This window comes from Erythrolamprus reginae, chromosome 9 (genome assembly GCF_031021105.1).
Source record: "Erythrolamprus reginae isolate rEryReg1 chromosome 9, rEryReg1.hap1, whole genome shotgun sequence".
NCBI classification, from domain to species: domain Eukaryota; kingdom Metazoa; phylum Chordata; class Lepidosauria; order Squamata; family Dipsadidae; genus Erythrolamprus; species Erythrolamprus reginae.
The window spans coordinates 12,735,636-12,762,654 of record NC_091958.1 but is presented as its reverse complement, the minus strand read 5'-3'; the positions used below and the strand labels follow the sequence as shown (position 1 = coordinate 12,762,654).

Here is a 27,019-nt window from a genome sequence, read left to right as displayed (position 1 = left end):
AGGGAGGAAAAGAGAGAGAGAGAAAATTTTTGTCCAAACTTTTTTTAGCCGCCCCCCCTCCCCACTCAATGTGCCCCATGGTTTTGTAAATGTAAAAAATGTGCTGCGGCTCAAAAAAGGTTGAAAATCACTGCAGTAAAGGACGGCATACCAGTAGTGGTCACTGCATTGTGTGCGCAGTTTCAGTTATCTTGCGTATGTGCGCCCGTCCCAGAGTGTTTTTGCTTCTGCGCATGTCCAGGTAGCAAGAGGTGCATGCACGAGAGAGATTTTGGTGGTTTTTGCTTCTGTGCATGCGTGGAAGTGAAAAAAATCACCAAAATCTCTCTCGGGCGCATGTCCCATCACGAGATTTTGTTTCCTGCGCATGTGAAAAACCAGAAACACGGTGGGAGGCGCATGCGTGCACATGCAAGCTAACTGAAGCTATGTGCGGCTGTAGCGGCGGTAATAGGAATCAGCCCCTGATAAGGATAGCACTTAGTGAATGTCATTATTGAAATTTATTTTTTGATTAAACTGAATACTGTATAAGCTAATTAAAAATAAACTGAGTGTTAAGCCTGCATTTACTTTATTTTGCACCGGAGCTCATATATCTTTCAGGTAGAGATGGGTTTGGACTGGTTCTCTGGAACAGTGTTTCCCACGCTTGGCAACTTGAAGATATTTGGACTTCAACTCCCAGAATTTTGGGAATTGAAGTCCAGATATCTTCAAGTTGCCAAGGTTGGGAAACACTGCTCTAGAACCAGTAGCGGGAATTTCTCCCACTCGCTAAACTAGCAGCGCTGGCTCTCTGGTCACGCCCCCAAATGAGTCAGTGATGGGCTGTTTGACTTACATGCTACTGGAGCTCCCTCGGAAGCCGTCGCGGGTGTGGGTGAGCTCATCGGTCACATGTGCATCTATCGGCGCAAGATTTGCCTTCTGCGCATACACAACAAGCCAAATCTCGTGCAAGGACATGCGCAAGAGCGAGATTTTGGCAATTTTCGCCAATATTTTTGTTTCTGCACATGTGCAGAAGCAAAAAAACGGTGATAATAGCTGAAATAATGATAATGATAATGATAATGATAATAATAATAATAATTTATTAGATTTGTATGAAATCTCGCTCTCATGTGCATCCCCGTGTGATATTTGGCTTGCTGCACATGTGCAGAAGCAAAATATCATGGCGCATCGGGAGTGCGCACATCCGGTATTTTTCTATCAGAGCTGCTGCTGCCCACCACTGGAACCAGTCGTCTGGTTTGAAATCCGTCCACTGCAGCCAAATTTGCACAAAAATAACCCTATGCACACCCGCAAAGCCTCCTGCACATGCGCAGACAAGTTCAACCCGGGCTTGTGCGCATGCGCAAAATTTATACTTCCGGCGTGACCTGGAACTGGTAGGGAAGGGAAGTAGAACTCATCCCTGCTTTCAGAGTAGTGCCTCCACTAAGCCAGTCAGAGGTCAAGCGTGGCCTTTAGCCTGGAAAAGTTGTGTGTCCCATTCCATGTGCTGAATCGGATGAGGAAGTCCAAATGAAGTTATTTATATTATATAGCAATTTGTCAGCTACCAGCTCTCCGCCACATTTGTGCATAAATTCATGTGGATTTCTTCTTTTCACGCAGGGAAACTTTTAGCATTCCTCTGATACCGCTTGGCTTGAAGGAGACTAAAGATGTGGACTTCGCAGGACCCCTAAAGGTATTTTTCTCCCCAAGTGGCAGCATTCAAGGTATTAAGACTTTTTGCTCATAAATGACAACAAAAAGCAAAGGAAAGGAAATAATTGCTTTTAAAAAAAGGCAAAGTGCCAATATTCTGCTGAAAATAGCTCTCTCTTTAAACTTTCTCCTAGGAATAAAAATAACTAACAAGTTACAAGGGTCGCCCACAAAATAATGCACCACATTTTTTTCTTCAATTATTTATTGGACACAATGAAACTTACACACAAGAAAGAATGATGTTTCTTCTACACTCCATATTTTTCCAAGTAATCTCCATCCCGTTCTATGGCCTTTCTCCAGCGAGACACAAGGGCGTGTATGCCCTGTCGGTACCACTCCTTGTTCTGGTCACAAAGCCATTTCTGCACTGTGCGAATCACCTCTAATGGCCTCACCCTCTGTGCCCAGCGACTAACCGTACTTCTGTCGACTGCAGATTCTCCATAAACTGTACACAAAGGTTTGTGAATGTTCCCAACAGTTTCTTTCTCTGCAGTGAGAAATTCAATGACGACATGCTGATTGTAACGTACATCACTGTCTGAAGAAATTCAAAATTTACACACGCACTCCTGACAATTCAAATAATGTATACCTAAAATTTCACATTCATACCATTACTGTAGGTTGAGAAAAAAAATGTGGTGCATTACTTTCTGGGAATTCCCTTTTTCCTAAAATTGCTTCTTTGTATTTCAAAACTCTTTTTTTGGTGGTTGTTAGAAATATCCAGAAGCTGCTGACCGGTAGCTGTGCAAATATTTATATATTGCACATTAAATTAGTTCTTCCTCAACGCCTTTAATCTGAGTTCCCTCTTTCCTAACTGCTGGATACATTTGACGGATGGACTTTATCCTTTGTGGATTCTATCTCTTCTGCTTTTAAAAATCGGAGATCACACCAAAACTTTGTGCTGGATGATGAAAGAGGTCTAAAGTCCAGCAGCCTTTATTTATTTATCTATCTATCTATCTATCTATCTATCTATCTATCTATCTATCTATCTATCTATCTATCTATCTATCTATTTAGAATGGCCAGGAAGTGTTAAAAGTAGCTGTGGAAGCTAGTTTGCAGAAGGGTGGGATCAAGCCCTTTGAGCCTTATTTCTCCTAATGATAGGATGGTCATCTGTCCTAGTGACAAACAAGTCCAGCAGACTTTGGAATCTGAGATGATATACCCCCCCCCCTTTTAACCTGACCAATCATGGAGATAAACATTTGTCAACTCTAGGTTGGGAAATTCTAAGAGTTGACGTCCGCAACATCTCGAAGGCGTTTGCCAAGCTTAAGAAAAAATTGAGCCAAGGAGCTTTAGGATAATAGCAATAGCGCTAAGACCAGTGGTGTCAAACACAAGGCCCGTGGGCCGGATCCAGCCTGCGGAGTACTTAGATCTAGCCCGGGGGCCACCAGTCATGGATTTCACTTACCGTTGCTTCCGACGGTAGCATCTGCGCATGCGCAGATCGTCCGTGATGACATCCAAGTGGGTGGGCGGAGCCTCCCGCCACTGCGGAGAGGGGCGGCATACAAATCTGATTAAACTAAACTAACGGTTTGCACCAACCACGGAGAACCGACAGCAAGCTGCCACTGGGACCCACCATGGAAGCTGCAAAGGATTTTTTAATAAAAAATAATTGTTTTCATGAATTATTTTAATTATTTTCAGGACTTCATTCTGGAACATTACAGTGAAGATGGTACAGAATATGAAAATGAAATTGCAGATCTTATGGATTTAAGACAAGTAAGCTGACCCTGTTTTAAGAAGGCTCTGTTTGATTTGAAGTCTTAGGGGCAGGGGGGAAAGTCTGTCCCTATTTTATCCTCTTTAATTAAACATAATAAAAGGGAAATAGAGTACTGAACTCTTGTGCATTTAGTTTTTAGGCCACCACTCCTCCTTCTCTTCCTTTATCTTTAATTAATTTTGTTATAATGATTTTATTTGTTCTGAACCACCCACATTCATTGAGAGCCAGGTGCCATACAAATTGAATATGCAAATACATGATTATTATTTCTCCTCGCTTTTCCCCTGGAGGCTCCTTTGACCTTGATAGCTGGAAACAAACTTTTCAGCATCCCAAATCTTTTTTAAATGGGAAACAGCAGAATTGTACTCAAAACAGCTGTTTTGAATTTGGCAAAATCATAATCTGAACAAGAAAAGACATCCAGGATCTCTATAATTTAATAGAGATGTTATTTGAAATATCTATCTGTCTGTCTGTCTGTCTGTCTACCTACCTACTTACCTACCTACCTATCTCAAATAACATATCTATATAACATCTCTATATAACATTATATATATATATATATATATATATATATATATATATATATATATATATATATATATATATATGTTTTCATAGATTTTCATGGGTACAGGTATGAAGGTCTTGGTATATTCGGGGTTCTTCCTGTGTAAGTTTTATATATAAAACTTACACGGGAAGTTATATACATAGAAACGTAGAAGATTGACGGCAGAAAATGATCCATCTAGTCTGCCCTTATATTGTTTCCTGTATTTTATCTTAGGATGGATATATGTTTATCCCAGGTATGTTTAAATTCAGTTACTGTGGATTTACCAACCACATCTGCTGGAAGTTTGTTCCAAGCATCAACTACTATTATGTAGATAGATACACACACACACACATTATACACACACAGAAATGAAGAAATGATAGACATCACGGTCTCCAGAATGTTTAAAAAGTTTATTTAAAAGTACTAAAGCCACGTGTGGCCTTAGAAGACCATTACATAGATCTCACACTGATAAGTGATTAGTGTAGAACTGCAGGCTAATTTTGCTGACTCCCAGGGGTTTGGTCGTGACCTGCTCAAGGTTGACTCAGCCTTCCCTCCCTCCAAGGTCGATAAAATGAGGACCCAGATTGTTGAGGGTAATAGGCTGACTCTGTAAACCGCTTAAAGAGGGCTGCAAAGTACGGTGAAACGGTATATAAGTTCCATTGGGGGAGGAGTGAGGTTAAAGACATAGGTTGTATTTATACATGGCATTTCTATTGTAGCATTGCCTCTTGTGATACAGGGAATTTAGATCCTATAATATGAGGACCATTCTTGCAATAAATTTCTTTTATTGTTCTTTTGGACTCCTGTTGAATCTTATTGATGATCTTTTCTAACACTACCCCCAAAGCCCCCTTAAATAGCCCTGTATTTATTTCCTGAATCCCAATCAATTCATATTCATATCAACTTTATAACTAATACCTATCCTATATATTCAAAGGCCTGCCGGACCCCCAGTAGAGATGAATCTGGAGTTGAGATGCTGATGAGCTATTACGTACAGCTTGGCTTTGTAGAGAATCGGTTCTTCTCACCCAGTAGAAATCTGGGCATTTTATATACTTGGTAAGAGCTTTCTTGAAATTGAATATTGTCTAGTTTGATGAAAAGAAGGACTAGGGGGTGAATGATAGCAGTGTTCCAATATCTAAAAGGTTGCCACAAAGAAGAGAGAGTCAAGAAGCAATGGGTGGAAATTAAACAAGGAGAGAAGCAACTTAGAACTAAGGAGAAATTTCCTGACAGTTAGAGCAATTAACCAGTGGAACAGCCTGCATCCAGAAATTGTGAATGCTCCGACACTGGAAGTTTTTAAGAAGATGTTATATAACCATCTGTCTGAAGTAGTGTAGGGTTTCCTGCCTAAGCAGGGGGTTGGACTAGAAGACCTCCAAGGTCCCTTCCAACTCTGATGTTGTTATTGTTTTGATTTTTAAATAATCTTTATTAAATATTATATGCAATATTAAGTACCTGTCTTCCTTAGATATTTTTTGTCTGAATATTCCAAGTAGATATAATACCGGGTTTAGTGGGAATTGTTGAGTAGCAATTTGCTCTAAATAGTTTCTAATTTTCCCCAAAAACCTTTTGGCAACTGGGCACGTCTACCATGCGTGATAATATGTTCCATTGTTTTCTTTGTATTTCCAACATTTTGAAGATGAATTTGAGTACATTTTAGCTAATCGGGCAGGTGGCAAATACCACCTGTAAAACATTTTGTAAATATTTACCTTGTATGTGGATGCTATTGTTAATTTATAATTAACAGTCCATATTTGTTCCCATTCATTTAAATTAATAGCAGAGCCAAAATTTTGGGCCCATGCAATCATGGTACCCTTTACCTGGTCTTCCATCATTTCAGAATTTAACGAATTTGTTATTGTTGTTATTGTTGTTTGTTGTTGTTACTGTTGTTGTTGTTATTATTATTATTATTATTTTTATTATTATTATATCTTTTCTCCCCATTTTTTCCTTCTTCACTGGGTCATTAACATTTATGTTCTCTCTGGTTTTTATTGAAGGTATGACTCTTTCACCGGAGTCCCTGTTTGCCAAAAGAATGTGTTGCTGGAAAAAGCCAGCATTCTATTTAACATCGGAGCCCTCTACACACAGATTGGCACAAAATGCAATCGGCAAACAGGAGCCGGACTACAAAAGGCCATCAGTGCTTTTCAGAAGGCAGCAGGTAGGAGCAAGAAGGAGAGGGTGGTGCCCCCCCCCCAAAGAAATGCCTGGAGATTGAATAGCTTTAATCCGTTTGTTTGCAATTGCGATTTCCTCTGGTTTGTCTCGGTTCCGGGTCAGGTGGCTGTTTGAGCTTAATTTCACACTCTTTGGACATCCAAGGGAGGGAGAATTAACACCCAAAGGACTGTAAACCAGAATAGCAAGGAATGTTTTTTTTTAAAGTGAAAACATTCTTTTCAAAACTTATTATTAACTCCCTGTCAAGATTTATGGAAGGCACTTAAAGTAGCTTTGTTTAGCCAGAGCAAGTGTTATTGTTGGGAATTAATGACTTACGTTACTTGGAAATCCTGGATAATTTTTGGTCCTTCATTAACTTCTTTCCATTCTTCCACAATCCGACCTCCCCCCTGCCTGCTATTTGCAAGCATCTGCAAATCTTTCCTGGTCTGGAACATTATTGTGCAAACTTACACGGTGGCCCCAATGCCCTTTGTGGATTTTCAAGCAATATTTGTGTGTTTGTTCAAATTAGACAAAACCCATCTTAACGCAGGAATTGCAAAATAAAGGTGGAAGAAAGAGAGGGAACTCTTAAACCCCCCCGACTCAGCGAGATGAAGTCTGGTAGGATGAACACACCTTGCATGGGTTGTCCTTGACTTACAACAGTTCATTTAGTGACTATTCAAAGTTTCCACGGCGCTGAATTTTTTTTTTTATAACATTCTTAACACTTACCGCCAGATTGTGCAATTTCCGGGCGACCGCTACAGGTGCCAGTCCTCAGGGTGCTCGCATCATTTTCTTCAATTTTTTGTATTTTTTGCTTCGTACGCATGTGCAGAAACAAAGTCTTGCGAGGGGACACGCACACGAGCAAGATTTTGGTGATTTTTTGGCTTTTGCGCATGCACGGTAGCAAAACAATCATCGAAATTGCGCACACGTGCATTCCCTTGTGAGATTTCAGCGCGATTTTGCTTCCTGACCATGTGCAGAAGCAAAAAATACGCTGGGGACACACGCACGCAAAAGAACTGAAGTTGCATGCGCTAATGGCACTCTGTCCCTTACAACCATTTGCAACATCTCCATGGTCACGTGATCAGAATGCAAACGCTTGGCAACGGGTTCCTTTTTTACATAGAAACATAGAAGATTGACGGCAGAAAAAGACCTCATGGTCCACCTAGTCTGCCCTTATACTATTTCTTGTATTTTATCTTAGGATGGATCTATGTTTATCCCAGGCATGCTTAAATTCAGTGACTGTGGATTGACCAACCATGTCTGCTGGAAGTTTGTTCCAAGCATCTACTACTCTTTCAGTAAAATAATATTTTCTCACGTTGCTTCTAATCTTTCCCCCAATTAACCTCAGATTGTGCCCCCTTGTTCTTGTGTTCACTTTCCTATTGAAAACACTTCCCTCCTGAAGCTTATTTAACCCTTTAACATACTTAAATGTTTCGATCATGTCCCCCCTTTCCCTTCTGTCCTCCAGGCTATACAGATGGAGTTCATGAAGTCTTTCCTGATACGTTTTATGCTTAAGACTGTCCACCATTTTTGTAGCCTGTCTTTATAACTGTTGCCTGGGGTCACATGATCTTATTTTTGCGACCTATTGCTAAGTCAAATCAATGGGGAAGTCAGATTCACTTATCATCCCTTTTACCAAAGATCTGCAGTGATTCGCTTAACCATCATGGTGAGAAAGGTCGTAAAATGGGCAAAAACTTCAAAAGAGAAGGATTAAGGGGTCGTGATTTCTGACAGTCTCAAAATGGGTGAAGCATGCGGTCAGGCAGCAGGGAAAGTGAGTAGAATGCTTGGCTGCATAGCTAGAGGTACAACAAGCAGGAAGAGGGAGATTGTGATCCCGCTGTATAGAGCGCTGGTGAGACCACATTTGGAATAATACTGTGCTCAGTTCTGGAGACCTCACCTACAAAAAGATGTTGATCAAATTGAACGGGTCCAAAGACGGGCTACAAAAATGGTGTAAGGTCTCAAGCATAAAACGTATCAGGAAAGACTTAATGAACTCCATCTGTATAGTCTGGAGGACAGAAGGGAAAAGGGGGACACCATCGAAACATTTAAATGTGTTAAAAGGTTAAATAAAGGAGGGAAGTATTTTTAATAGGAAAGTGAACCCAAGAACAAGAGGGCACAATCTGAGGTTAGTTGGGGGAAAGATCAGAAGCTACGTGAGAAAATGTTATTTGATTGAAAGAATAGTAGATGCTTGGAACAAACTTCCAGCAGACGTGGTTGGTAAATCCACAGTAACTGAATTTAAGCATGCCTGGGATAAACATATATCCACCCTAAGATAAAATGCAGGAAATAGTATAAGGGCAGGCTAGATGGACCATGACACGAGGTCTTTTTCTGCCGTCAATCTTCTATGTTTCTTCGTTAATAATGGTTTTGCCTAGCAATAGAAATATTTGGCTCAATAATGGTCGTATGTTGAGGACTATTTTGGCAGGGTTTTTTTGTGGGGGAAGGGGGTTATGTTTGAGAATAATGGTTGATTTATCATAAAGCTAATACAACATCATTCAAACCCTGCCCATGGACCTGAAAGATTGTTGCTAAGCTTTTCACCTACAAACACAACCCTGAGCATACAAACATACAGGAAAGCCTTGCCAAAGAGCAGATGGTGAAAGAACCAATATTCTTTTGTAGACGCTGAGTAATAAAACAGGCATGCCTCAAACCCTTAAGAAATGGCAGAATTGGTTAAATGTTATTTGAAGTTTCTGACTTCCTTCCTCTGGGATTTTTAAAAAAAACAACACATTTTGGTAAGAGTTGTGACATAAAAGAGCTTATGGCATAAAACAGTTGTGACATAAAACAGCTCATGATATCTGGTGATCTTTCTAATAAAGCTACCCATATTTGCAAGCCCCGTCACTTGGATTGGATTCAATTTGTTTTACTCCTATTTTGATTTTTCCAAGTTTATCTTGGGCTACAAAAATGGTGGAAGGTCTTAAGCACAAAACCTATCAGGAAAGACTGAACGAACTCAATCTGTATAGTCTGGAGGACAGAAGGGAAAGGGGGAGGCATGATGGAAACATTTAAATATATCAAAGAGTTCAATAAGGTTCAGGAGGGAAGTGTTTTTAATAGGAAAGTGAACACAAGAACAAGGGGGCACAATCTGAGGTGAGTTGGGGGAAAGATCAGAAGCAACGTGAGAGAATATTATTTTACTGAAAGGGTAGCAGATGCTTGGAACAAACTTCCAGCAGACGTGGTTGGTAAATGCACAGTAACTGAATTTAAACATGCCTGGGATGAACATAGATCCATCCTAAGATAAAATACAGGAAAGAGAGTATGAGGGCAGACTAGATGGACCATGAGGTTTTTTTCTGCGGTCAATCTTCTATGTTTCTTTCAATTGTTGAGGTCAGCTTGCAGAAAAAAAACATCCTTTAACCAAATGGGTTGGATTGTTAAAGCAGCGGAAGGACAGTAGATCTCAGGGATGGAGAATCTTTTTTGTAATTGTTGCACTCAAATTATATACACTGCTCAAAAAAAATAAAGGGAACACTTAAGTAATACAATATAACTCCAAGTAAATCAAACTTCTGTGCAATCAAACTGTCCATTTAGGAAGCAACACTGATTGACAATCCATTTCATATGCTGTTGTGCACATTCGACTTTCTACAGAACAAAGTATTCGATGAGGATATTTCATTCATTCAGATCTAGGATGTGTTCTTTGAGTGCTCCCTTTATTTTTTTGAGCAGTATTTTAAGGCTGAGGTGAGGTGAGTTGGGGGAAAGGTCAGAAGCAACGTGAGAAAATATTGAAAGAGCAGTAGATGCTTGGAACAAACTTCCAGCAGACGTGGTTGGTAAATGCACAGTAACTGAATTTAAATGTGCCTGGGATAAACATAGATCCATCCTAAGATAAAATACAGGAAAGAGAATATAAGGGCAGACTAGATGGACCCTGAGGTCTTTTTCTGCCGTCAATCTTCTATGTTTCTATTTCAACCTTTCCCTTTCCCCCATCAACCCACTGTTTGTTTGTATTGATAAGTATTTGTCAGAATGGTCTGGAGTGTGGCATGGTTGGTTATGACCTATAAAGCCCTTCATGGCACCAGACCAGATTATCTCAGGGACCGCCTTCTGCCGCACGAATCCCAGCGACCAGTTAGGTCCCACAGAGTGGATCTTCTCCGGGTCCCGTCAACTAAACAATATCGCTTGGCGGGACACAGGGGAAGAGCCTTCTCTGTGGCGGCCCCGGACCTCTGGAACCAACTCCCCCCAGAGATTAGAATTGCCCCCACCTTCCTTATAATAAGGGTTTTTAACTGTTTTAATATTGGATTGTTTATATGCTGTTTTTATTACTGTTGTTAGCCGCCCCGAGTCTACGGAGAGGGGCAGCATACAAATCCAATAAATAAATAAATAAAAATATGATGGGTTTCCTTAAAGATTTGACATTGCCTTGAGTTTGCATTTCACAGGAATTTCAAAGCGGTAGTCGAACGCTGGGTTGGAGGGTGGGTGAGAGAGAAAGTTTGCAGCAGGGCTTAAAAGGCAACCATCCAATTTTTGTGCAATTAAAACTTGCCGATAAAACTTGACAAACCAGTTGGGAACAATGAGGTTTTTTAAAAAACAAAATTATCAGATCTCTGCTGAATGCTACTAAGGATTTGAAGCTTCAGCAAATGTTTGTTTTTCAGGTTTGCAAAGAATTGGTTTTTGTGGAATTTATTTGAAGTCGGTCCAACTTGGTTCGGTCTGGCAAAGTTTGCCTGTTGACAGATTGGTCATTTTGTCACAGTCCTGAATGAGATTTTTTTTTGTTTAGTTCCCCTGCAGGGAAACGGTGAGTGTAGGTTGACTCAGAGTTGGTTAGAGATTTCTCAGTTTCCCAATGTTCTGACCAAGGTTTCCTGATCAAATAATACAGCACAAATAGCATCCCAAAAACCTGTTTTATTTTAACGGCTGCGAATCATTTTCATTCCCAGACGTAATAACTTTCGGAAGAAGGCAGATAAGAACAGGAACCTTTATCTTTCTTGACAAGCTGCCACAGACCAATTAGCAAGAAACGTGGCAAGGCCAAACAGGAACACAGAGTTGAATAAAGTTGCTTCCTGCAACAAGGACTTCCGTGTTATATAGCTTATGGGAGGGGCCAATTTCAGTGGTACCTCTACTTACGAACTTAATTCCTTCCGTGACCAGGTTCTTAAGTAGAAAAGTTTGTAAGAAGCAGCAATTTTTCCCCTAGGAGTCAATGTCAAAGCAAATAATGCGTGTGATTGGTGAAACCACAGGGAGGGTGGAGGCCGTTTCCTCCCAGGAGATTCCTAGAGAGGCCCCATGGAGGCTTCTCCCTGCCTTTTCTGCCTTGTTTCCTCCCAGGAGATTCCTAGAGAGGCCCCAAGGAGGCTTCTTCCTGCCTTTTCTGGCCCTGTTTCCTCCCAGGAGACTCCTAGAGAGGCCCCAAGGAGGCTTCTTCCTGCCTTTTCTGCCCCTGTTTCCTCCCAGGAGATTCCTAGAGAGGCCCCAAGGAGGCTTCTTCCTGCCTTTTCCGGCCCTGTTTCCTCCCAGGAGATTCCTAGAGAGGCCCCATGGAGGCTTCTCCCCTCCTTTTCTGGCCCTGTTTCCTCCCAGGAGATTCCTAGAGAGGTCCCACGGAGGCTTCTCCCCGCATTTTCTGGCCCTGTTTCCTCCCAGGAGATTCCTAGAGAGGCCCCACAGAGGCTTCTCCCTGCCTTTTCCGGTTACAGTTTCGGAGGCTCGGGTTTATAAATGAAAAATAGTTCTTGAGAAGAGGCAAAAAAATCTTGAATACCCAGTTCTTATCTAGAAAAGTTCGTAAGTAGAGGCGTTTGTAGGTAGAGGTACCACCGTACTATTGTATTTCCACGAAATTATGGAGCTGATGCTCTTTTCTGCTTCTTCCCGAATTTCAGGAGTTCTGAACTATCTAAAAGAAACTTTTACTCACACGCCAAGTTATGACATGAGCCCTGCCATGTTGAGTGTGCTGGTCAAGATGATGCTTGCTCAAGCTCAAGAATGCATCTTCGAACAGATCTGCCTTCCTGGGATACGGAATGAATTTTTCACACTTATCAAAATGGCCCAGGAAGTTGCAAAGGTAAGCCGCGAGAGAGCAGAGCGGTACACATGCCTTTATAGTTTGCGGAGATTGAGACAGTGCAAGGATTGCTTGTGAAGTAGCCCGCCAAGAACCAAAAAGAGACGGTGCTTTTCCGATTTGGGGATGCTAGGGAGGCAGAAGAGTGCCTTGTAATCAGTAATGGGCCGCTACTAGAACAGCAAGGCACTCTGCCCCAGTAGCGATTTTGAGGATGCGTATGCAGCTGCGCGCCCCTGACATGCACCCCCTTATAAGATTTGGCTTTTGCACATGCACAGCAAGCGAAATATTCTGTGAAGATTTATTTATTCATTCATTCATTCATTCATTCATTCATTCATTCATTCATTCATTCATTTATTAGATTTGTATGCCGCCCCTCTCCCCAGACTCGGGGAGGCTAACAACAATAATAAAAAACAACATGTAACAATCCAATTTAATAAAACAACTAAAAACCCTTATTATAAAAACCAAACATACACACAAACATACCATGCATAACTTGTAATGGCCTAGGGGAAGGAATATCCTAACTCCCCCATGCCTGGCGACAAAGGTGGGTCTTGAGTAATTTGCGAAAGACAAGGAGGGTGGGGGCCGTTCTAATCTCTGGGGGGAGTTGATTCCAGAGGGCCAGGGCTGCCACAGAGAAGGCTCTTCCCCTGGGACCCGGAGAAGGCCAACTCTGTGGAACCTTATCGGCCGCTGGGATTCGTGCGGTAGATGCTCATGCGAATGAGATTTTGGCAATTTTCACTGCTGTTTTGCTTCTGCGTATGCGCAGAAGCCAAAATATCAGCGAAAACTGCCAAAATCTCACTCTTGCATGCGTCCTTGTGTGAGATTTCGCTTGGTGGGCGTGCGCAGAAGCCAAATCTCAAACGATGGGTGTGTGCTCCCCCACCTGAGGTGCGCCCGCCTGCAACGGCATCAGTCATCATAAAATTGCAACTCACCATTAACACTATACAGCAGTGTAAACTAGTTAAAATACAATAAAATTAGATAAAATAAAGGGAATTTAAATAAATGAATTAAAATGCAATATAATAAGCTAAAATTTAAGTAGTAAAACATGAAAATATAACTCATGCGAAGGTTTACATTAAACAAATGTAAGATACTGGTATAAAATATTCTTAAGTGAATTCATCTCCTTTGCATGCCACCTGTTCTATAAAACACCTGTTCTATAAAACGTGTTCTTATCTGGACAGTCTGTATTAAAAGCTCACTCAAGACACTTGCCTCCGGGACCGCTTTCTGCTGCACGAATCCCAGCGACCAATTAGGTCCCACAGAGTTGGCCTTCTCCAGGTCCCGTCAACAAACCAATGCCGTCTGGCAGGACCCAGGGGAAGAGCCTTCTTTGTGGCAGCCCTGACCCTCTGGAATCAACTCCCCCCCGGAGATTAGGACTGCCTCCACCTTCCTTGCCTTTCGCAAACTCTTAAAAACCCACCTATATCACTAGGCATGGGGGAATTGATTCCCCTCGGCCGCTCTGTTTTATGTTTGTTTGTGTTGTATGATTGTTTTTAAATTAAGGGCTTTTAGCTGTTTTGTTTTAAATTATTGGATTTGTATTATGTATTCTTGTTGTGAGCCGCTCCGAGTCTTCGGAGAGGGGCGGCGTACAAATCTAATAAATTATTATTATTATTATTAGTAGTAGTAGTAGTAGTAGTAGTAGTAGTAGTAGTGGTGGTGGTGGTAGTAATAGTAGTAGTAGTGGTAGTAGTAGTAGTAGTAGTAGTAGAGTAGTATTGGTATTGGTATTAGTATTAGTATTAATATTAGTATTAGTATTGGTGCTGATGTGTCCCGATCAGCACCAATACTGAGCGTCTTGAATTACGGTAGCTTTTAATATAGAATCAATAAGCTCATGCATGGGTCTTGTGCTTTGTTTTTAAGGTTGGAGAGATGTACATGCTTGTGGACACCGCCATGAGTCAAGCACCAGTCAAGGAGAACATCCCATACTCTTGGTCAAAGCTGGCCCAAGTCAAATCGGATCATTTCAGAGCTTTGGCGCATTATTTTGTTGCCACTATGCTGTGCGACCACCAGCGTAAGGAGATTTCAGACTTGTACATTCACACCAATCAGTAGACCAAGAAATGAGCAGTCCGTAGTTCATGGTTATTTTCTTACAGACTAGATAATATTATTAGTGCATGGTAAAGTTTGGGTAGTGAAATTTTTACTGTCACACTGTGGGCATGGCTTATTTTGTGGGTGTGGCTTGATGGTCATGTGACCGGGTGGGAGTGGCTTGCCAGCCGTGCGACCAGGTGGGAGTAGCTTGACAGTCATGTGACTGGGGGGTGGCTTAAAGGTCATGTGACTAGGTGGGAGTGGCTTACCGACCAAGACAAGTTTTCAAATAGATGCTTAGACTCTTTTTCAGTCACATTATTTGAAGAGCCACAAAAAGGATAAATGATAGACAGCATTATTTGTCGAGGTGCACAGTAGCATTTTAAGGTTTTGTACTGAACCACAAGGTTCAGTATGATAACAGATTAGGCAAGTAGCTGAATTTTCTTTCATTGCTATAAAAGTTCAGTTCTAGATAATGATTAAAATGATTAAAGCGTTTATGGGTAAAAACATACTATTTAATTATTTCCTATTTTAAAAGTAATTAAGGATCACACTAAGGTACCAGAGAAGGAAGGACAATAAAAAACTATTAAATATTCAATAAATAGTGCAAAACCTTACTGCCCCCACTGTGTCCTCTCTGATGCGGGCAGCAGCCCATTACTGGTGCTGGCTCTTTGGCTTAGAAAGGGAGATGAGCACTGCCCCCTAGAGCTGGGGACAATTAACACACATGTGCAGGGGAAAACTTTATTTTTATGCTCTTATTTTTCTTGGGGCGTTCTGATCCAACCACTGTTGGAAGAGAAATTTTTAACCTGCTGATTAAAAGATCACTTCTGGGCAACTAATTGTTCAACAATTTAAAGAACAGACTGAAAGATGAGAAGTCATAATCCCAGAAGAAAAACAGGTTCTGGTTGCTATTGAGTGTGGCTCTTTGTTCCTCGGGCCTAGAGGCATCTCACCTGGATAGTAAAGGCAAGCAAACCAATGTTTATCTTCTTCTTTCTTTTGTTCTTGTAACCCCAGTACATCAGACCGATGATGAAGATCAACAGGAAAAGGCTTTTTGCCAGCTGTATGACCACATGCCCGAGGGGATGACATCCTTAGCTGTCTTAAGAGATAGAAACCAGCGTAAACAGCTAGGTAAGTAGCCATGGTTGATAAAATCATGGATTAGAACCTCCAAGTATTTCTTTGCATCAGGATATAGAATAGGATAGAATAGAATAGAATAGAATAACCATCTGTCTGAAGTAATGTAGGGTATCCTGCCTAAGCAGGGGGCCGGACTAGAAGACCTCCAAGGTCCCTTCCAACTCTGTTGTTGTTGTTGTTGTTGTTGTTGTTGTTATTATTATTGAATGGAATGGAGTAGAGTAGAATAGAATAGAATAGAATAGAATAGAAAAGCAATAGAATAGCATTTTGGTGGGGGTGTCTGATTAAATGATGTTGGGTGGTGGGAGCACGCATCAATGCGCACTGTGTTTTATGGAGTGTGTATCTGGCATTATTAAAAATTAATTAATTTTTTTTTAAAAAAAGACCATCATCATTAGCCTTGACTTGATTGGAATATCTGTGTTCTGTAGAATAACAAATCACACTGAGTAATGTGGTTTGTATGATTGATAGGGAGAGCTGTTGCGGCTTAAAAATCCAATATTTTTATGGTGCAGAAATCCACACTGTCTGTCTGTCTGTCTATCATCTATTTATATCATCTCTCTCTCTCTGTCTATCTACATCATCCATCCATCCATCCATCCATCCATCCATCCATCCATCCATCCATCCATCTATCTATCTATCTATCCATCTATCTATCTCCATTCATTAATTCATTAATTCATTAATTCCTTTCTTTTTTCCCCCTTCTCCAGGAAGACTTCATTTGCACAGAGCCCTCCTTTATCACAAAGAAGCCTTAAGGGTTTGTAGTTTATGCACAAAGCTCCGGAATATAGAGATCCTTCAAGAGATTTTATCCGCCGCGCATGAACGGTCCCTTCGCAAATATACCCAGCAGGAGCCAGAAGACGACTTATTCAGTTTGATGCAGGCACCCAATATCCTTTGTAAGTCCTTTTCAGCCTGGGATGACCCAGGAGTGAATCTGTTTTTGGATAGAGAGTCAGATCTCTAAACAAAGAATGACATGTAGTGATTTACACCTACTCTGGCCAGAGGGAGCACTCTACTGTTTGCATGTGCCAAACACCCTGAGAAGTATTTGGGAGGGCCTGCCTTCATTCTTCTTCTTTTACACATAATATCCGGACTGAGTTGCCTTTCACTCCTCAGGAATGTATCTCCCTCCCAGGAATCTGCCTTCTCATTCCATTCCATCGCACAGAGAGATTCAAATTTCTCATCTATGGATGTCTGTCTGTCTGTCATCATTCATCTCTCTCTCTCTCTGTCTCTAATCTAAACTATATCATCTATCATCTCTATCTATGCATGATCTACCTACCTACCTACCTACCTATCTTATCTATCTAATCTATTTATCATCTATGTATCTTCTATCTATTTATCTATCATCTATCTCTATTATCTCTATCTATCTGTCTATCTCATCTATCTCTTTATCATCTATCTCTCTATATCATCTCTGTCTACCTATATCATCTATCTATCTATCTATCTATCTATCTATCTATCTATCTATCTATCTATCATATCTCTCTCTATCTCATTTATCTCTCTATCTCTGTATCTCTCTATCTCATCTCTATCTATTTATATAATATCTCTCTTTCTCTCTGTCTCTCTGTCTGTCTATATTATCTATCTATCTATCTATCTATCTATCTATCTATCTATCTATATATCTATCTATCTATCATATCTCTCTCTTTCTATCTTATCTATCTATTTATATCATCTCTCTTTCTCTCTATCTATGTATCTGTCTGTCTGTCTATCTGTCTGTCTGTCTATATCATCTATCTATCTATCTATCTATCTATCTATCTATCTATCTATCATATCTCTCTCTTTCTATCCCATCTATCTATTTTTATCATTTCTCTCTCTCTCTTTCTCTCTATCTATGTATCTATCTGTCTGGTCTGTCTATATTATCTATCTATCTCTCTATCTCATCTATTTATATCATCTCTCTTTCTCTCTTTCTATCTATGTATCTATCTGTCTGTCTGTCTGTCTATATCATCTATCTATCTATCTATCTATCTATCTATCTATCTATCTATCTATCTATCTATCATATTTCTCTCTTTCTATCTCATCTATCTATTTATATCATCTCTCTCTCTCTCTTTCTATCTATGTATCTGTCTGGTCTGTCTATATTATCTATCTATCTATCATATTTCTCTCTTTCTATCTCATCTATCTATTTATATCATCTCTCTCTCTCTTTCTCTCTATGTATCAATCTTTCTGTCTGTCTATGTCATCTATCTATCTATCTATCTATCTATCTATCTATCTATCTATCTATCTATCTATCTATCATTTATCTTCTTTCTGGAATATTTTGCTTCCTGCACAGGCGCAGAAGCAAAAACATGCTTGGACACCCATGTAGGAGAAGCAAAGCTACGTGCACAGCACACCGATAGCATGCGCAGAGGGTTAAAACAAAGAAAATAGCGGCATCCAGGCAGGTGGATAAACTACCAGCATCTGCAACTCCTGGGCTGAATCGATAGCATTTCACCTCTGATTTAAACTCAGGATCTTTGCTCAGAATTGCTTAGAATTTGCTTAAATTCGGTGTCTACGTGGATACAGTCCCATTGGAATGGATAGATTGCTGAGCTTCTAAAGCTATTTTTATTATTATTATTATTATTTATTAGATTTGTATGCCGCCCCTCTCCGAAGACTCGGGGCGGCTCACAACAGTAATAAAAACAGTATAACAATGGGAGAAATCTAATAATAAAAATATATAAAAACCCCAGTAATTAAAAACCATACAGCACATACACACCAAACATGAAATATAAAAAGCCTGGGGGAGATGTCTTAGTCCCCCCCATGCCTTGCGATATAGGTGGGTCTTGAGAAACTTGCGAAAGACAAGGAGGGTGGGGGTCGTTCTAATCTCCGGGGGGGGAGTTGATTCCAGAGGGCCGGGGCCGCCACAGAGAAGGCTCTTCCCCTGGGGCCCGCCAAACGACATTGTTTGGTCGATGGGACCCAGAGAAGGCCAACTCTGTGGGACCTTATTGGCCACTGGGATTCATGCGGTAGAAGGCGATTCCGGAGGTATTCTGGTCCGATGCCATGTAGGGCTTTAAAGGTCATTACCAACACTTTGAATTGTGACCGGAAACTGATTGGCAGCCAGTGCAGGCCACGGAGTGTTGTAGAAATGTGGGCGAATCTAAGAAGCCCCACAATAGCTCTCGCGGCCGCATTCTGCACGATCTATTTTGCGGTGGTCTTCAATCTAAGCTACTCCACCCAGCTGCTAGGAAAGTGGGAGAGGGGTACGAAAAGAAGACATGTTGCTCTGAGCTTCCCAGAAGTGGTTAAAAAAGAATAAATCTATTTGCTTTGCTTTTATTCTAGCCAAGACTAACCACAAAGTAGAATTGATTCCTCCTCTGATCTCTAACGTGAAAGTGAGAGACTTCTTCGAAAGGCTGGTATGTCTGAAGCTATCTCTCCCGTTGCTCTGACACATTGTCTTTAATATGTATGAATGCATTTTGGAACCTCTTGCATCAAAATTAAAATAACCATGAAAATGAAAGTCCAGCTTCTTGAAATATAAATGTATCGCTTGTTAGGGCTTCTCCTTGCAAACTAGCAGTGGGTCAGACCTACTTATGAACACGAGGTTAAGGTTTACCTTTATTTAAGGCTAGAGGTGGTTTAAGTAGACACATATATAGATGGTTTTGCTTTGCTGTTTCAATTGCTGTATAAAACCCAGATTTCATATATTTTAATAACAACAACAACAACAGAGTTGGAAGGGACCTTGGAGGTCTTCTAGCCCAACCCCCTGCTTAGGCAGGAAACCCTACACTACTTCACACAGATGGTTATTCAACATCTGCTTAAAAACTTCCAGTGTTGGAGCATTCACAACTTCTGGAGGCAAGCTGTTCCACTGATCAGCTGTTCTGACTGTCAGGAAATTTCTCCTTAATTCTAAGTTACTCCTTCTTTAGTTTCCACCCATTGCATCTTGTTCTACCCTCAGTTGCTTTGGAGAATAGGTTGACACCTTTTTTGGGGGGGCAACCCCTGAGATACTGGAAAACTGGTATCAATCATGCCTCCCCTGGTCCTTCTTTTCATTAAACTAGCCATGCCCAGTTCCTGCAACTGTTCTTCATATGTTTTAGCCTCCAGTCCCCTAATCATCTTTGTCGCTCTTCTCTGCACTTTCTCTAGAGTCTCAATATCCTTTTTGCATCGTGGCAACCAAAACTGAATGCAATATTCCAAGCATGGCCTGATCAAGGCCTTATAAAGTGGTATTAACACTTGGATTTGGATTTAATTGGATTTGTATGCCACCCCTCTCCGATAAATAAACAATCCAATTAATAAACAATCCAATTAATAATATATTAAAAACAATCCTTAAAAATCACCACTTTAGGCGATCTTGATTCTATTCCTCTGTTAATGCAGCCTAGAACTTTGTTGGCTTTTTTGGCAGCTGCTGCACATGGCTGGCTCATATTTAAATGGTTGCCCATTATTTTATTTGTTTGTTTGTTTGATTGATTGATTGTTTAATTGATTTTTATGCCGCCCTTCTCCTTAGACTCAGGGCAGCTTACAACATGTTAGCAATAGCACTTTTTAACAGAGCCAGCCTATTGCCCCCACAATCCGGGTCCTCATTTTACCCACCTCGGAAGGATGGAAGGCTGAGTCAACCTTGAGCCGGTGATGAGATTTGAACCGCTGACCTTCAGATCTACAGTCAGCTTCAGTGGCCTGCAGTACAGCACGCTACCTGCTGCGCCACTCTGGCTCATTTTAATGGTTTAGTATGCTCTGTGAAGCCAGGGAGGGGGACATGCTCAAGAAACCAAACAATTCAAAAAATAATACAAGACAGGGTCTTATTTTGGGGGAAACACAGTAACAGCTAGAAACTTGCACAGTTCTTCTAGAAGAAAACGTAGATGATTCAAGGGGGGTAGCGGTAGGCAGAGAAGCTCTCTGTAATCTACATGAACCTTTTGCAAAATGCGGATTGAATAATTTGACTTTGTTACTCTCCATGTCTCAGGGCCCACTGGCAGTTTTTTCAGCCAAGCAGCGATGGTCACCCCCTCGCTGCATTTGTTTCTACTGTGAAGATGGCCTGTTGGGTTTCACTCTCAAAGGAGGCCCACCAGTGCAAATTGACTGCATCGACCCAGCTTCTCCTGCAGCGGTAAGTGGGCCTTTCAGATCCAGGGGTTCAGAGTAGAAAGGGTTAATTTCAAAGGAATTTTCATCGCTTCTGATGGGAGAAATACACTGGAATCTCATCAGATATGCGCTTCTATGTTGTTATGTGACATGTTCTCCCCGATAATGCATCACCGAATGAGTTTGAAAAGTAGAGTTTATTGTAAACCATAATTTGAAAGAAAGCTGGGATTCTTCTGTACCTTAAACTGTAACTTCATAATATAAACATTGTATATTTTTCATAGCTGCACCCTAATGTACCTTACTTGTTGACAATGACAAGTAGTAATCCGTCTTCTTCCTCTGTTAACTTCTTCAAGACTGAGCTTATTCATTGCACTAAACCATAGATTTAGTGATGGATTCCAAACCCCATTGCTACCGGTTTGTGCGCTCTCTCACATGTGCAATGCTTCTGTGAAAGTGTAGAAGCTTTTGCACATTTATTTATTTATTTTATTTTATTTTATTTGATTTGTATGCCGCCCCTCTCCGGAGACTCGGGGCGGCTAACAGCAATAATAAAATAATGTACAATAATAATCCAATAAATACTAAAAATGATTAATGCGCAGAAGCGTCCGGCACAGGTGGGTGGAGCTTCCCACTACCACTACCGGTTCGTGGAGCCATACAGTACCGGTAGCAACCCACCGCTGCATAGATTGCTTAACCTTGGAGTAGCAAATAAACCCTGATTGGCTAGAATAGAATAGAATAAATAGAATAGAATAGAATAGAATAGAATACTTTATTGGCCAAGTGTGATTGCACACACAAGGAATTTGTTTTTGGAGCAGATGCTCTCAGTGTACATGAAAGAAAAAGATACATTTGTCAAGAATCATGAGATACAACACTTAATGATGACCATAGGGGTCAAATAAGCAACGAGGAAACAATCGATATTAATAAAAATCTTAAGGATACAAGCAACACATTACAGTCATACAGTCATAAGTGGGAGGAAATGGGTGATAGGAATGATGAGAATAATAATAATAATAATAATAATAATAATAATAATAATAATTTATTAGATTTGTATGCCGCCCCTCTCCTCAGACTCAGGGAAGCTCACAACAAGAATAGTAACAAAATAACAATGTAGCAAATCTAAATCTAATATTTAAAAAACATCTAAAAAACCTGTCAGTAGTAATAGTGGTACAGCTTTAGTGAATAGTTTGACAGCGTTGAGGGAATTACTTTGTTTAGCAGAGTGATGGTGTTCAGGAAAAACCTGTTGGTTAGTATGCTAAGCCAAATCTAAGGAAGAAAATTTAGGACTTAACACCACAATGAGGAAGCCCATTACCAATATTACTTATTAGTGAAATCATGAACCTGTGGATTCAGAATTAAGTTGCATTAGGCATCGTGGAGCTTATTGCCACATCTTTGGTTGAGTGATTGGTCTTAATGCCGCATTAAAACCAACAGATCCTAAGTGATTAGAGATAGGAGTGTAGCTTAAAGCCCTTATTATTTTAATCTGGTTTCCATGGTGAAGCTGGACACTTAAAGCTGGTAAGGACAGTCTACCAGATTCTGACGGGCTTTGTAGCTGATGCTGAAGAATGTTTCTTTTTTTAGTTGGCAGGTTTGAAAGAAGGAGACACCGTGATTGCTGTTAACGGCACGGATTGCAAATGGTTGGGTGCGAGTGACGTCTTGGAGAAACTCCAGAATTTGAGCGAGCAAAAGATTGAGCTCCAAGTGATCAGCTGTCAAGAATATGGATCTTCCTTGGTAAGTAAAGCTGGGAACAGAATTTCATTACAAGATCAGAACAAAACAGAAAAGAATTCTTTATTGGCCAAGTGTGATTGGACACACAAGGAATTTGTCATTGGTGCAGATGCTCTCAGTGTACATAGAAGAAAATATAGATTTGTCAAGAATCATGAGGTACAACACTTAATGATAGTCTTCCTCCCTCCCTCCCTCCCTCCATTTCTCCTTCCTCCCTTCCTCCCTCCCTCCCTCCATTTCTCCTTCTTTCCTCCCTCCCTCCCTCCACTTCTCCTTCCTCCCTCCCTCCCTCCATTTCTCCTTCCTTCCTCCCTCCCTCCCTCCACTTCTCCTTCCTCCCTCCCTCCCTCCATTTCTCCTTCCTTCCTTCCTCCCTCCACTTCTCCTTCCTCCCTCCCTCCCTCCATTTCTCCTTCCTTCCTTCCTCCCTCCCTCCATTTCTCCTTCCTTCCTTCCTTCCTTCCTCTCTCCCTCCCTCCCTCCCTTCCTGGCTCTGCCCATTGCCAGCAGTTCGATCCTGACTGGCTCAAGATTGACTTAGCCCTTCTGTCCTTCCAAGGTGGAATAAAAATAAGGCAATAGGCAGACTTAACAACTACTGCTTAGCGACAACATTTTAAAGCTTGATTGTGACTATAAGTCGTGGACTACCTCTATACATCGCTTTCCACTTTGCGTTGACTAAATTTTTTCTCTTTTTTTTAATGCTGGTCTCACTCTTTCCCCTTGCAGCATAACAAATGTGCCACTTACTCAGTGGGGATGCAGAAGACCTACTCCCTTATATGTCTGGCTATGGAAGAAGACAGAACCAACAAAGCCAAGAAGGTGGCGCCTAAATTATCCTTCCTGAGTTGGGGAACCAAAAACAGGCAGAAAGCTGCCAGCACCCTCTGTCTCCCTTCGGCCGTCAGCGGCACCTCTGCCATTAAGAAGAAACTCACAACTCCGTTCACACTCTTCAGTACTGATAGTTCATTGTACTAAGACTTGGAGACCGAGGGAGAGGACTCTCTCTCCCAGAAAGGGTCTCATGCTGGATGTTATGAACTCACAATGTGGCCTTTAGGAATCCAGGGTTGGGTAGCCCTGACTTGAAGCCAACAACGAACCGTTCAAATCTGACTTCCATTGTTTGATTTTGCAAAGACTGGAAAGTTTTGAAGGACATATCATGGGCCTATGTCTTTGTGGAGTTTCTTTCAAACTTCTGCACGGATTCTGGCTTAGTTAATGATCTATCTTAAGAAACAACGGAATGGGTCTGCAAAGAAAGCGGAGTTTTGTTTTGTTTTAATGTGAATGTGTAGCACAGTCGTGCCACATGGTTGACCATCTCACCTACCTTGAGGGGAGAAGTAAATAGAATTGAAGGCAACAATGGTGCCACCATCAAGGAGGTACACTTGCTAATCAATTTAAAAACTCAATGAGTGAGAAACAAGTTATATAGGCCAGTTAGTAACGTTCTGTCAGTTGACAACCTACATAGCTGGTCACAACCAAATTCTTCAATATTGAACGGCCTGGTGATGGAAAAGAAACAGGGTAAATGACTAAATCCAACAGGGTATGGTAGTGGCAAGGCTATGTGTTAAGGTTTTAAAATCCTATTTTCTATTCTGCTTTGGTTTAAACCAGGGGTCTCCAATATGTAGTGGAAAGAAATCTCCCAAGAAACAACCTTGAAAACCAACCCTGGCGACTTTAAGTAACCCAGAATGGATCCATTGAAAAAAAAAACCCCAGCTTGTTTTGCAAGATCTGATGTAACTGAGTATCGTTTTCTACACCTGCCGAGCATTATAGCAAAGATGGAGATTTCCTAATAGAATACTGTGTGTAGAGAAATATGCTAATATAAACAAGAAGGTGGAAAGAGATCAGCCAATTTGGTTGCAGTCCAAATCCTTAGCCCCTGCCAGGTTTCACTTCAAATCAGTATTTCTTAATCTCAGCAACTAGGTAGATGATATGTGGACATCAGCTCCCAGAATTCCCCAGCCAGCATTCAGATACAAAACTCAGTAATGCCATTTTTAAGGATATTAACTGAGATTTTTCTTGAGAGCCACTTGAAAGGTGCATTCCAAAGGGTTGATAAAGGTAATTTAACTATGCCATAAGTGAAGTTTAGAAGTTCAGCACACTAAAGAACATGCCCAACTTGAAAAGTAGTTGTTGCTAGGAGTTTTATTGTCTCTGTCTGAAGTTGTGGGCTAACCCACAATAGTTGTTGGTTACACTGAAATATTGCAAACAGGGTAGATCTTAACAATTAGCTAAAAAATTTAAAGAAGGGAAATCTAAGTTACTACTGAAACTCATTGAATCCCTTACTGGAAAGTGAGAAATTTTTAGAAGAAATTGGAATAGAACAATGTTTCCAACCTTGGCAACTTTAAGATATGTGGACTTTAATTCCCAGAATTCCCACATATCTTAGTTACTAAGGTTGAGGAACAATGGAATAAAGTAAGGAAAAATAGGGAAGTCTTGTAGATCAATGCAATTTTATTATTATTTTGATCTTTTAATGTTTCTACCCAGGAGATGTAAATATACATACATATTTTAAATAATTATTTAAGAACGAGTCCTGACATATGTGACAATGAACAACTTTTCACTGGAACTATGAATGAGATAAAAGTTTAATTTTTCTTAACTTGTTGTTCAGAATGAAGGTCTGTTTTGTTTTTTAAGGAAGAATGTAATATAGTGGCTGCTTATTCGTATTGTGCAATATTCAATCAATGCTGTGGAATTAATACTAGTGCATAATAAAATGTAGGTTGGAAGAAGGTTGACTTGTTCATTTATATCTCGTTAAGCTGTGATATACTGTATATTCGACTTGATTTTTGGGGTTCTTCAAAGAAATGTATAGTGACCAAATTTGTGTGCTATATGGTTGGCTGGTTAAACCACAGTTAGATGGATTCAACACTGAAGCAGAAGTAGGCAAACATAGAAACATAGAAGATTCTTCAGAGAGGGGTGGCATACAAATCTAATAAAGAAAGAAAGAAAGAAAGAAAGAAAGAAAGAAAGAAAGAAAGAAAGAAAGAAAGATTGACGGCAGAAAAAGACCTCATGGTCCATCTCATCTGCCCTTATACTATTTCCTGTATTTTATCTTAGGATGGATATATGTTTCTCCCAGGCATGTTTAAATTCAGTGATTATGGATTTACCAACCACGCCTGGTGGAAGTTTGTTCCAAGCATCTACTACTCTTTCAGTAAAATATTTTCTCGCATTACTTCTAATCTTTCCCCCAACTAACCTCAGATTGTGCCGCCTTGTTCTTGTGTTCACTTTCCTATTAAAAACACTTCCCTCCTGAACCTTATTTAAACCTTTAACATATTTAAATGTTTCGATCATGTCCCCCCTTTCCCTTCTGTCCTCCAGACTATACAGATTGAGTTCATTAAGTCTTTCCTGATAAGATTTATGCTTAAGACCTTCCACCATTTTTGCTCGTCTTTGGACCCGTTCAATTTGATCAATATGTTTTTGTAGGTGAGGTCTCCAGAACTGAACCTTTGAATGCAGGGCACATCATATAGTTGGTGCCCTCACAAAATGCCCATCCAGGTAGGCATGTAGCAGATCCCAAAATATCTTTTTGTACACAGGATCGCCAGCCTCCCAGAATCTTGTCTACCACCCCAGTGGGATCTTTGGGGACTCTAAAGGCATTGTTGCAGGCTAGGTAGCATGCAGTTTTCTGAAATACTAGCTTCATGCTTTTGACTAGAGCCCTGGTGGTGCAGTGGTTAAAGCACAGTATTGCAGGCAAACTCTGCCCGCCACCCAAAGTTTGATCCTGACAGGGCTCGAGGTTGACTCAGCCTCGATTCTTCCGAGATTGGCAAAAAAGAGGAGCCAGATTATTGGAGGCAATATGCAAATAGTCCCTTGACACTGTAACCCAGTGCTATGGGACAGTATATAATCCTAATTGCTGTTGCTGTTGGATTATAAAAACCGTGGTGGCGCAGTGGTTAGAATGTAGTATTGCAGGCTAATTCTGCCAACTGCCAGCAGTTCGATCCTGATGAGATCAAGGTTGATTCAGGCTTCCATCCTTCCAAGGTTGGTAAAATAAGGACCCAGATTGTTGGGGGAAACATGCAGACTCTGTAAACTGCTTAGAGAGGTGTCAGATGTAGAGAAGACTATAATATATGTACACAGGGGAAACCTCTTACTATTTATTTATTTGATTTGATTTATATGCTGCCCCCCTCTGAAGACTCTTACC

At 40.7% G+C, this 27,019-nt stretch overlaps 1 protein-coding gene across 1 annotated transcript in view; it reads left to right on the top strand.

Annotated features, from left to right (window-relative positions):
- Nucleotides 1-25,550, top strand: part of RHPN2 (rhophilin Rho GTPase binding protein 2) — a 52,973-nt gene extending 27,423 nt beyond the window's left edge. Inside the window, exons 4-15 of the mRNA XM_070760311.1 lie at nucleotides 1,630-1,705; nucleotides 3,412-3,489; nucleotides 5,020-5,144; nucleotides 6,113-6,279; nucleotides 12,275-12,462; nucleotides 14,386-14,542; nucleotides 15,610-15,729; nucleotides 16,470-16,664; nucleotides 19,138-19,214; nucleotides 20,825-20,971; nucleotides 22,588-22,743; nucleotides 23,479-25,550. Coding sequence (XP_070616412.1) covers nucleotides 1,630-1,705; nucleotides 3,412-3,489; nucleotides 5,020-5,144; nucleotides 6,113-6,279; nucleotides 12,275-12,462; nucleotides 14,386-14,542; nucleotides 15,610-15,729; nucleotides 16,470-16,664; nucleotides 19,138-19,214; nucleotides 20,825-20,971; nucleotides 22,588-22,743; nucleotides 23,479-23,733 — 1,741 coding nt within the window. The 3' untranslated portion in view covers nucleotides 23,734-25,550. The remainder of the gene's footprint in view (nucleotides 1-1,629; nucleotides 1,706-3,411; nucleotides 3,490-5,019; nucleotides 5,145-6,112; nucleotides 6,280-12,274; nucleotides 12,463-14,385; nucleotides 14,543-15,609; nucleotides 15,730-16,469; nucleotides 16,665-19,137; nucleotides 19,215-20,824; nucleotides 20,972-22,587; nucleotides 22,744-23,478) is intronic.
- Nucleotides 25,551-27,019: the final 1,469 nt, after the last annotated feature.